Source organism: Periplaneta americana, chromosome 9, assembly GCF_040183065.1.
Source record: "Periplaneta americana isolate PAMFEO1 chromosome 9, P.americana_PAMFEO1_priV1, whole genome shotgun sequence".
Taxonomy (NCBI): domain Eukaryota; kingdom Metazoa; phylum Arthropoda; class Insecta; order Blattodea; family Blattidae; genus Periplaneta; species Periplaneta americana.
Genome location: NC_091125.1, coordinates 126,782,448 through 126,795,111, shown reverse-complemented (window position 1 = coordinate 126,795,111; position 12,664 = coordinate 126,782,448). Strand labels below are relative to the sequence as shown.

At 35.2% G+C, this 12,664-nt stretch overlaps 2 protein-coding genes across 4 annotated transcripts in view; one reads left to right on the top strand and one right to left on the bottom strand.

Annotated features, from left to right (window-relative positions):
* Positions 1-12,664, bottom strand: part of LOC138706460 (uncharacterized) — a 35,735-nt gene that overhangs the window by 11,670 nt on the left and 11,401 nt on the right. Inside the window, exons 4-5 of one of the 3 annotated variants that reach the window (XM_069835786.1) lie at positions 12,128-12,179; positions 8,021-11,268 (exon numbers count right to left, since the gene is read on the bottom strand). The exons of the other annotated variants lie outside the window; for them this stretch is intronic. Coding sequence (XP_069691887.1) covers positions 11,166-11,268; positions 12,128-12,179 — 155 coding nt within the window. The 3' untranslated portion in view covers positions 8,021-11,165. Of the gene's footprint in view, positions 1-8,020; positions 11,269-12,127; positions 12,180-12,664 lie in introns of those variants that run through there. 3 annotated transcript variants of the gene reach the window in all.
* LOC138705716 (uncharacterized) lies at positions 3,012-3,786 on the top strand. The gene is made up of 2 exons (XM_069834288.1): positions 3,012-3,375; positions 3,590-3,786. Exons 1-2 carry the CDS (start codon positions 3,186-3,188, stop codon positions 3,784-3,786), a joined length of 387 nt encoding a protein of 128 aa, XP_069690389.1. The 5' UTR covers positions 3,012-3,185.

Below are 12,664 nucleotides of genomic sequence, written 5' to 3'. Positions count from 1 at the left end.
AATATGGTTGTTAGAAAAATATTTGGGGCTAAAAGGGATGAAGTTACAGGAGAATGCGGAAAGTTACACAACGCAGAACTCCACGCATTGTATTCTTCACCTGACGTAATGGGAAACATTAAATCCAGATGTTTGAGATGGGAAGGACATGTAGCACGTATGCGAATCCAGAAATGTATATAGAGTGTTAGTTGGGAGGCCAGAAGGAAAAAGACCTTTGGGGAGGCCGAGACGTAGATGGGAGGATAATATAAAAATGGATTTTGGGGAGGTGGAATATGATGGTAGACTGGATTAATCTTTCTCAGGATTGGAACCGATGGCGGGCTTATGTAAGGGCGGGAATGAATCTCCGGGTTGCTTAAAATCATTTGTGAGTATAAATACGAATATTATTAAAAATTCGAATTTTACGCAAACATAGTTAAAATAAACTTGAAAATATCCTATTATGAAAGTAATAGGAGTCTTTCTCGACGTCTAGTGATGGTGAATTTAAGAGAAGGCCCATGTAACGTAATTGCGGTGATTTAACTACATTATTTGAGGAAATTCGTTCCATTGCTGATAAGAAAAACCGTGGAATAACATAGAACCAATAAATCATGTCACTGTAGCTGAGGTGTTTCAGATACGTAGGCTTAATTGAATAAGTAGAAATAATTATAATGGAATTTGAGGTGTTATTGAGGTATCCAGCTATCTTAAAATGAGTTATAGCACAGGTTGGACAAATATAAGGAAACATCATCTTAGTCTGTAATTACCCATTTTTCTCTACAGACTATTCCATAAGCCTGGAACCATACCCAAAAATCTTAAATAATTTTTTCTTCAGAGGTAGTAGACACACCGTTGCGTGGGAAGTCTCGTTAAAACTTCCGAGATTCCTAGAAGACAAACTGCTCAGTTGACCATTGAGAACTTCAACAGACGTGCAGATATAACATTTCCCACGTAACTGCCGTTCTGGGTACAACCGATTAAATTCGAGAGAAACTTCCCTGTGACTGCGGGTCAAACAAACATTCCTGGTCATTTTGGGTTCAGAATTAGGAAACTGTAAAGAATATGAGAAAATATTTGATTTGGCCTATGGTAACATGCTTTTGGGATAGTCTGTATTTGTGCTAGAAGAGATTACATTTAAGGGAGGAGATGGGTGAAATTTCTAACTCCTGTAGTTTTTGAGCTAGTTGGTTCATATTTGTCACACATATTCCGCATATGGTATATACACATGCTACAAATATTCATGCATGTCACCCAGATATTTTTTGAGTTATGCCATTTTTTGTAAAAAAAAATTGGGCATATTTTCAAAATCTATCTCCTTGTACAAATTTTAAGTATAGGCCTATGATGTAAAAAAGTTACAGTATCTTTGATGTACCTAGTAAAGCAATAAGTATCCACATTTTAGAAATATATCCTTAGAATAGAGAAAAAAATATTTCTTCGGAATATGTAGGCCTATTATGTCTTTCTCGTGTTAAATTTTACTGTACCCGGTTAACATGTATCCGCCTGTTATTGGCCTTCTTCAGAACTGGTTGTTGCTGGTCTTGGCGCCTTTTGTTTTGTTTCCTGTAGGGGTGTGTTTTGTAATGTAATGTGGAGTCAAAGAGTGTGTGTGTTCTGAAATTGAGTTGTGTGTTGAGACACCAAGACCAGCAACAACCAGTTCTAAAGGAGGCCAACAACAGGCCAAAACATGTTAACCCGGTACGGTAAAATTTAACACGAGAAAAACATATGATACATATTCCGAAGTTATATAGTGTTAAAAGTTGTGCAATGAAGGTGTATAAAAAAATATTATTTTGTCAAAGGTTATTTTTTTAATTTTCTAGTACGTATTGTTATACACATCATTTTTTTAATTTAAAAAGTAATTAACATAAAAAATCTGATAATCTAATTTGTTAACCACTGTGTATAGAACATGCAGTAAAAATGTCATATTCATAGCATCAAAATTGTAAGAGCCTTTACACTTCGAACCTGCCGAAATGTGTTGAAAAAAGTGTGAGAAAACAGCTTGTAACATCTGCATGGCATTGACGTTCAAGGGTGCATTCATGTAGATATTGCGTCATTTTTATGTTTTGGAACTTTGATGTGACTTTTGATTGACCTTGCTCTTAATTTAGGGCTACATTTATGTGTATGTATTTTATTGTTCGAGACATTCTGTTGAGTGATAAAAAATGCATTTCATTACATTATACTACTGTATATTACGATAAAAGTGTGGTAAGTGCATTATAACAGAACCAAGAAAATAATTTCTGAAATGTTTCTTCAATTTCAGAGATTCTGTTACGCACTTCATGCATTCATATTGCATATAATCGTGATGTAAATAAATTTTCTTTTAATTTCGAATAGCCTATTGCATAAACTTGTTTGATAAGTAAAATTGTCTCCTGTGAGAAAGTTTTGAACGTCGTTGCCAAGGCAGTGTGTAGGTTACTTTGTGTAAACAGTTGTTTCTGATAATTAAATTTCTATTAATATGATCAATAGGCTTATATAAGATTAATTAGAAGTTTTCTAATCATTTATTGATTATGGCATAAGAATTACTCGTAGTTGAGGATTTAGGCCGGTATTCATAGTCGGTGACTTATTTGTTCAATAAGTATGACTTTGTGAAGTTATACTTATTGGAAAATCTCAACGTATATGATTACGGTATTCATAGTCGACCAATAAGTCGTACTTTGTTAAGTTTCATTCAATAAGTGTAACTTATGTGTATACAAATAAGTCGAACTTATTGGTATGAGAAATTGCAAGGCCATTGTCACGACAATGTAAATCAGACAGTCGATTTTCTTTTGTCTTTAAATTTGTTTGCATAGCTTCTGATTGATGTAATGTACGGAAAGAAGAAAACAAAATATTTCAGTTATGTATAAAAGGATGATTGTATTGAAGGAGATTATTCTAAAATATTCAAAGATTGTAGAGAATAAGAAGACCGACGCAGTTTTTTGAAGACAAAAGATTGCAGAAGAATTCAATTCGTCGATACATATTGTGGAACATGTAAGTAACCCTAATACAATATTTTCTTTGAAAAGTGTATATTATAACATAAAGAAAGAAATTATGAAGTTCGTTTACGCGAAATTGGAATTGATTACAGAGAACTGGAAAACAACTACGTATAGGTTATTATGGACGAATATCAAATGCCACCAACGGAATGTTTTGACCAAAGAACGCCAGACAGTGATGGCTACACGAGGTGGTCTTCCAGTAAAAATGTGAAGGACATTGATCCACCTGTAGCACAAATAATCCCTCGCACAATGGTCCAAGTTCCAGGAGCGGTTGACTCCGATATGATTGCGAGTGAAGTAGAAGGTAAGCAGTGTTACATTCAGTATTCTTTCTTGAACTTTTAATTTTTTTCTCAGCCTATTAGCTATTATTTGTTAATAAAGAAAATTATCAAATCATATTTACAAGAAGCGAGGTAATAGGTAACTAGACCTAACAAGTGATAGAATGAAAAAGAATAAAGCTTACACAACATAATTAGCCAGTTGACATAGCCTACGTATTGTTTACATTGCAGTTGTGTTCGTAGAAGTAGAGGGAGCACGTCTTGCACCAAATCCTTCCAAGGACGTATCCCCCTCTACAGCTGGACCATCCAACTCAGTTGCAGCTGAAACAACAGCAACAGCAACTCCAGCAGCACCAGTGGATTACACAAGAAAGCGCAGGAATGTAGTTTTGAAAGAACATAGTGATTCATTATTTCAGTTTTAAAAAATGAAGGCAAAATTAGAATTAGAAGTTGCGGAAATTGTGTTGCGCGAACAACTTATTGATACTGAGCTAGCAAAAAATATAAAAGGTCAAAGGTTGGACATTTGTTGGCATAACTAAGCATAATTATGGTACAGACTACTATATTTCATTATAGACAAAGTGCATGTAAAAGATTTTCGTTATCGCGTCAATATTGTTGTTCAAGTCTTTGAAATGGAAACGGCACGCGCTTTAACTGCCATTTAGCTCTTTGTCACTTCACTGTGTTGCCGGATCTTAGTTAATAGTAGCAACAATTAGAATATTAAATATTTTTCTAGGTTTAGATACCACGGAGAAAAACTAAATGTGGCAATGCCGCACATGTTTAAAGTGGGTCTGGTGGTTAGAGTAATTATTATCACTTTTTACAAGTCAATGGAACTGAGATCGGAAACCCACAAACAAATGCCGCTTGTCCATAATGAAAACAGGACTACTATAGTTATCAAATACTTCAATCGGTTATTGTTTAAAACTTCATAGTATTCGTTGTTAACATTACAAATTGTCTCAATTTTAAACGTTTTGGTAAGTCACATAAATGAATAAATATTTTACTTCAGTGAAATTCATTTACATCTTGTCATCATGCCTCCTAAACACTCTGTTAATCAGTTCTCCCTGAAAGCCTGCTGTGCAGGTGATGCAACAGACACAGGTTCTTATGGATGAGTCGTTACATCTGGATCATCATCTGGTAAATTGTCATTTCTCTCCGAATTCGAACTGTGAAGCAATGCACAGGTAACAATAAATTATATTTGGGACATTCTCGAGTTTGTTTTTTATACCAACCGAGAGATAAAGAAATCTCACCTTCTATACCTCAAGCATTCTCTCCACTACATTAATTCTCGTCCTTTTTTCGGCTCTATTGTACCTATAAAGTTTAAAGTGCCAAGCCGATATTTCCACAACTCCTTACATTTCACAATTTATTTACTTTCATTATGACAGTCAGAAAACTTAATTGGTTACTGTGGTTGCATGTTCGGTGAGGTCTACGCTCCTTGAAGCCCTGAACCAGTGGGAAGGATAGCTGCGAATATATTGAATAACCGGTTGTGGACAGCTGATAAGGAGTAGTCTTCTAGCTTGGGGATTGGGCGAAGGGCTAACAATCCATCACAGTAAAAAAGAGCTTGTTACGAAACCCCAACATAAGCCTCGAAATGGGATTATAGCAAAGAAATAAGATTATGACATTTGATGCTTGAAATGTCACGAGTCTTTATAGATCAGGATGGGTAATATTAGTAGCAAAAGAACTAGCTAGATAATTATGGAATAGACTTTGTGAGAGTACAGGGAGTTAGGTTAGATGAGAATGGCCTATCACCAATTTGGAAGAGGATTCTTTATTCATAAAAAGAGATGAGCAGGGCATGTAACACGTATGGGTGAATCCAGAAATGCCTATAGAATGTTAGTTGGAAGACCTGAGGGGAAAAAAACCTTTGAGGAGACCGATAATAGTAAAATGGATTTGAGGGAGTTGGGATATGCTACTAGGGACTGCATTAATTTTTCTCAGGATAGGGACTGATGGCGGGCTTATGTGAGGCCGGCTATGAACCTCCGGGTTCTCTCATTTGTAAGTTTGACAGCAAGAAGGATTTGTTTTCCATTCATTTTATGAATACATAACAATTTAATTTAAATTGACTGAATAAGAGAATTTAATCTTACTAATACTCAAATTTTATGCGTATTAAAGAAACCTAACATTACCAATATATTGAATACCGTACCTCATTTATATTATAGAATACGGTTATGGTTATATTTTAAGAACATTAAACTTATTTCAAAGTTTTTCGTGGCATAAAATCTCAAGTGAACAAGAAGTAGTAATCTAGAAGAACTGGTAAACCTGTCTCGGTTTTGTAAGAGTTCTTTCCACTTTCGGAAGTATTGATTCCAAAATCTTTTGCGAAAACGAAACCTCCTTTTGAATTCAAGATCATTATAAAATTCAAAGCAACCCATGATGTTTCGCAAGTAACGCTTTTGGGCGCAAATTTCCTGCATTTCAATAACTTCCTCGGCCAATTCTTTATAAAAGTTATCAATTTTTAGGTTAAAACTGACATAAGTCAGGGGTTCCCTTGACTTGATAAAGTTTAACTTATTTCATAACATAAGTCGCACTTGAGTCACTATGAATTGCAATAAGTTCAACTTCATGAAGTCATACTTTGTAAAGTAAAGCTTATAAAATAAGCACGACTTATAATAAGTACGACTTATTTGGACCGAAATCTGCAATTGAGACGAGATTTAAGTTCGACCTATATATAAGTATGACTTATCTCGACTATGAATACCGGCCTTAGTGTATCAAGAGATTGAATAAGCGTGAAGGACCTGTTTAATAATTGTTCGAATTACAACAGCACATTTAATTTTTCGGTAAATCTTTGTTATGTCACAGCCACTAATAAATAGAATACCTTGAAAATTCCTTGGATTTAAAGTATTGTGTAGTAGAAATTGATGTGATCACCGGGGGAGCTGTAAGCCCACCCAACCCGCCCTAAATACGTACCTTACTTATATATGAAAATCGTCGTGCATGAACGAAGGATACCGCCATATTTCTTTAATGTAACAGTGGGTTTCAGAGTTGCCAATATAGTAATAATATACACACTTAATCAACCCTAACCTAACCTTTCTCATAATGCTACACACCTAATCAAACCTAAACTAACCTGTCACATAATACACATCTAATCAAACCTAACCTAACTTGTCACATAATACTACACACCTGTAGTAACATTCCTCACATTTAGGCCTAGTATCATTTCGTTTTCATGTATTGCCGGCTCCGCCAGTCGTGTCGGTTTCCATCTAGTGGAAGTGGATCGTAGTACTAATTCGCAATGGCGACTTTCATAATAATTACATTGTACATGTTTCGTGATATACTAAATGTGTTAATATAGTAATAGTAATTGTCTGTATATGGTACAATAAGATTTGAAATGTGTTGTGGTTGTGATAAAAGTATTGAAAATTAGTTTATAGGACCACATTGACAGTGTTAAAAGTGTGCAATATTCGTTCAGTGGCTGCTGGATGCTCTAGATTGACCAATTTTTCTACACAGAAGTTGCATTTATTTGTTTCTACTTACCGCAATATACTGTGAAATCTCTTTAGTTTACACGGCAACCACAGAAAGTGCGGTATTGTCAACTTACGAAATATGTAAACAACAATGATAAGTAAGGGAGAAAGGCATAATACTCCAATAATATTTTAGTCTTACTTACCCGTTATCTCTATGCAATATGTCCGTATCTAAAGTTGTATGTCACTACTAGATTCAGTGGAAGTTAAATAAATAACTTCAACGGAAATGGAAACAACGGTTGAGGATGTTGGAAACTAAACCACAATTTTCCCGCATTCTTTGAGTACTAAATATTCTCTGAAAGTTTAGATCAACTAGATGAGTGATTATATTGTCAGAAAGAAGAATAACCAATCTGTCTAAATTTATTTACTTACAAATGTCTTTTAGAGGACACGGAGGATCATTGCCACCTCACATAAGCCCGACATCGGTCTCTAGCCTGAGCAATCCAGTCCCTACCATAATATCCCACCTCCCTCAAATCCATTTTAATATTATCCTCCCATCTAAGTCTCGCCCTCCCAATAGGTCTTTTTCTCTAAGATCTCCGATGTAACATTCTAAATGCATTTAATCTGTCTAAATGATGGTCGGCCAGGTCGTACGGTTGGCAACACTAATTTGGACTGCCTGAGCAAAACTGAACGGGGGGTTAAGTCGGACACATTGTAGGCTACAGCGCTGGTTTCAAATGTTTCAGAAAAGATGAACCAATGTAATGGAAACAAAATAATAAAACCTAATGGAGAATTAATGATATCGTATATAAACACTAAAATGGAACACACCTTTTTTAAATTAAAGTTTAAGCATATACATTTTTAGTACAAAATATGGGTACAGACTATGTCATTGCACGGATTCACAGTCATGTGTATTATTACCTCATTGTTAGAAATGTAGGGTAGACTCGGCTAATTTCATGCTACTAAGGTTTTAGTGCAAAAATAAGGTTCAAATTAATATATATATATATATATATGTATATATATATATATATATATATATATATATATATATATTGAATGTACGTACAATATTAGGTTTTAGTAAGTTACATGACAACATTTTTATCTCGAATAAATTTATACAATAATTACAAACAAGGAATACAAATATACAAAAATATAGCACTCTTAGAAGGGCTGGTATAATTTCGTGATAGTACAAGGGTATTTTCGTGGTAATCCATAAATTCAAAGTATTTAGACATATTCAGTCCAATTTTAAATTCTACAATTAGATCAGTACCTACAACCCAAACAATTAAAATTCTTTCCTAATTTTGAAAGGTATTGATATGTATCATGAAACCTTGATGACTGCTGACACATTGAATTCATCTTTCACTATGGTTTTCATCCTCGAAATTTCCTGAGCAAGATCCGCTCAAAAATCATTAAGCTTATCATTCGACTTTTCTTTAAGCACAGATCTTCTTTGTTTGGCTCCTGAAGATGATGCTGTTTCGTTGTCTACCTCTTTTAACTCACTTGAGAGATTGGAAATGTCACCTTGACTGCTGCTTTGGTCGCTTACTGGTGCTGATCAACTTTCCAAGAAAAAGACGAAGTTTTTCTGCGACAGTTTTCCTTTGTTTTATACACAATCAATTGCCTCTTTCATATCACTTATATTGTATTTTTTTTCACATTTTACCCTGCAATTATCTGTTATCTGCAACATACCTGACATGTACAATTACCAGAGATGCTATGAACACACAAACAAATATTTTAGTTTCATGCAATTGATATTACTTCCACCAGATAATGTTCTTATACCATAGAAAAAAATAAAAAATGGCCTCGTGGATTGAGAAAAACGCCAAGAAAATAACCTCCCAAGATAAGGCTGTGTGACATAATCAGTGGATTGATAAGTTTATATGGAGTGTCCCAAATTGATGTATACACTCTTTGAAATACTATTTCGCAGCAAAGAATGAGACAGAATTACGATTTTTGCAGTTTATGATTCAGAAACCATTGGAAAGCTTGGAAACATGTTCATCTGTTTATAAACAAACATAGTGGTGCAATTATCGTTCGATGAACGTCAGTGGATACTGAAATGTTATTGGAAAGTAGAGAATGTTGTTGAGATCCAACGACGGGTCGGACGGTAGAATTAGGAACACAACCACCAACAAGGTTAACTATCACAAGAATCTGAGATAAGTTTGAAGTCGACGGAACGGTGCAAGATGTGTTGAAAGGGCGGTGCGGAAGAAAGAAAAGTTCCACCGATAACAAAAGTGTTGATGCAGTCATGCAGGCTTTTGCAAAATCCTCAAAGAAGTCAATGACGCAATATTCTTGTGAGATTGGTATCAGCAAATCCAGTGTTCATCGAATTTTGCGAGCTCAAAAATGGATGCCTTACATTCCGAGACTTCTCCAAACACTAAACGAGGACAACCCAGATAGGCGACTGGAGTTTTGTGAGTGGTTCTTAACATGTGTGATGAAATGGAAGATTTTAAAGACTTAATTGTTTGGTCAGATGAAGCCACATTTTAACTTAATGGGAGAATTAACCGGCACAATTGTGTGTGCTGGGCTAACGAAAACCCACACATCTTCCAAGAAAAGACCGTCAATCTTCTAGGAGTAACAGTATTATGTGGTCTGTCTTTCAAAGGAACAACTGAGCCGTACTTCTTCAAAGGGACTGTCACAGGTGAGAAATATCTGTAAATGTTGGAAACCCACGATTCCATGTCTTAATAACCTCTTTGAGAATGAAAATGGGTTTTACTTTCAACAAGATGGGACTCCAGCTCACTTTCATGTCAATGTGAGGAATTTTCTCGATCGCACACTCAATCAGAGATGAACAGGACGAAGAGGAAGTGCTGCGGAGTTACCGCCTCGATCTTCGGATTTAACCTCTGCGGACTTCTACCTATGGGGATATCTGAAGGATACAGCGTACGGCAAAAAGCCACAAACACTGGAAGAACTGAAAGTTCAAATTGTACATGGCTGTAATGATATTGCATTAGCAACAATCAGTATGTCGCTCTGTTGTATGTCGTTGTTGGGAGTGTACTGTGGCGGAAGGGGGCCCTTTTGTATATGTACGGGCTTAAGGAATACAAATCCGCAATAATCATATTTGTGTGTCATCTAGTTGCTGAGAAATAATGTTTCAAAATCTGTATACATCAATTTGGGACACACTGTATTTTTCACCAAGAAATTTACAGTGTCAGTACTTAGAACTGCAAGCACTGCAAAACCCTTCTTTTGACGAAGGAAATCTGTTGGTGTATTCACTCACAAATCCAAAGCTATAGATCTCACAAGTCTTCTAGTATTTTCCAAAAAAAATCTGCTCACGTCACTCCAAGACCTCACTGGACGAAATCTGTTATTATACATCTTCTGCAATTTATACTGTACCGTCAGAATTACATTTGTCCCTGGTATGAATTCGTGATATAATTAGATAAAAATACCGCCTACTTCAACGCATCTGATGGCTGCTTATACTGCCTGCTTTTAAGACCATTCTAACAATGCTTTCGCTGCAGTGCTAAGTGGGAACACCAAATATACTGTGGTATTCGTCAGTTTTTTAAGAACAAAAGTAATAACTTAATCTTACAAGTTCCATAAAATGTTCTACTAGTAGTTAATTTGCCATTTTTAACTTGGAAACTGTTTTTAATTCTGTCATATAGCAGCTTTTGTAATTGAGCAACTCATTGAATAGAAAAAATGTCGCTAGATGGCAGCTCTTAACAGTCAGTGAAGTCACTTGTGGTTAGAGGCATAATATATAAGTCATGTTACATGTTTGACCATGGGCAGACAATATAAGCAGCCAACAGATGCATGGATGCGTTCGAGCAGACGGTGAATAAAAATATCACGAAATTAGTCGGGTTTGTCCTATATCTCTTACTTCTGTGTTCAGTGTTTAAGAGATTTTTATCGTTATTTAAATGTTTTGTAAATTGTTCTGGTATGAAGGAACTGATAGTGTCACATTTTGCGACCAAAATATCTTGATACTAAAATAAATCACTATTTTTATTGTTTCCCTTGCTTACACTTGAAAGACTTCTTAGAACTTGTACAAAAAAGTATTAATGTCGTTGTCTTATTGCATCTTCATATTGTAGAATTTACAAAATTCTTGCTTCTGCTTTTCTATTTATATTTTCTATATGAGTAGTTGTTCAGGCTTGCGAGCTCGTCTTTTTCTCAAGAAACGATCCTCCATAATTTGTATGAACTAGTCCTCTATAACCTGGAATCGAACCCCGATATACACTTCCAAAGCTAGAACATAAGAAAAAAAGAAAATAATAATAAATTCAAGTCGATAAAATTTATTTTCACAAAATTCAATAACAAAATCTCTGCTATAGATCATAAATTAACTGATCATTTTTCACAACATTAGAGATTAGCTACAAATCATATAGAAATTACCTACATTTTTGTTAAAAATTCCTTCTCCGATACAGGTTCTCGGGGTACATTAAGTTCTCCTATCACTAATCTGACATTTCACCTAAATGTTTATCCCTTCCACATGTCACTGAAAAGAGAACCTTCCAAATTAGTCAGGTTCAAATCTCATTGAGAATTAGACCTACACAATCTTTACAGAAATCTTATTTGAGGAATATCTATTTTCGTTATAGCAGAGATTTGAATAATGTTACAAGGAACTTTACTGTCGTTTATAAGTATATTTTGTCAATATGACATTTTGGCATCAAGCGAATCCCAAATCCAAAATGTAGTATTTTTTTTTAATTAATGGACTTAAAAAAACATAATTGTTCCGCATTCAGGATCCTTGTGGTTACCCTCACTGGAGGGCTGATGATTTAATCAAATCCTTCTCTCTTGCTAGTTGACATATAATGATAATTATTAGCATATCTTAAAATGTTCCTCACTCCCGTTTGCAATCATTTCCCCATCTGACACCGAACAGATGATTGTCTGATCGGTAAAAACATGGCGGCTGTGTAGCCTTGGCAACGCTGCATACATACAATCACTGTACCCGGACACAGCAACGACGCTCGACGATAGCACAAACACCGCGCACTCGCTGGTTCACACTTAATTGGCTCTCCCTCTATAAATATATGTTGTATAAATAATTTTACAGTTTAATACTCACACAGGCGGGGAGAAATCACGTTCAGATTCCGATGAATCTATGACGAAAAGATCTGAAGAAAAAAAATTAAAAAATGTGATTAACTTCTTAACTTTTAGTGATTATAATTACAGTAAGTCTGATGTCCAAATTTATATACAATTGTGTTACATTTTTATGAATATTCATTCATTAATTCATTCATACCTACATAGACATTCATTCATTGATACATTTATTCATTCATTACACCACTGTGGAGTAACAGTTAGCATGCCTGACTGTGAAATGAGCGGGCCCGGGTTAAAATTCTGGTTGGGACACATTACCAGGTTGCGGTTTTTTCCTGGGTTTTCCCTAAACCCATTAATAGCAAATGCCTGATAACTTTCGGCATTGGACCTGGACGCATTTCGCTTGCACAATCACCTTATCTCATACAGAAGCTAGATAACGATAGCAGTTGATAAAACGTCGTAAAATAACCAATTGAAATTCATTCATTCAGTAATACTCTGTGAAAGATGTTCAATGACAGTAACTTCACAGAGTTCATTC

Excerpts from the sequence above, each read along its gene's own strand:
- LOC138705716 (XM_069834288.1), top strand. The coding sequence starts at position 3,186 with ATGGACGAATATCAAATGCCACCAACGGAATGTTTTGACCAAAGAACG. Across the intron at positions 3,376-3,589 it reads GATTGCGAGTGAAGTAGAAG|TTGTGTTCGTAGAAGTAGAG; the intron begins GTAAGCAGTGTT and ends TTTACATTGCAG.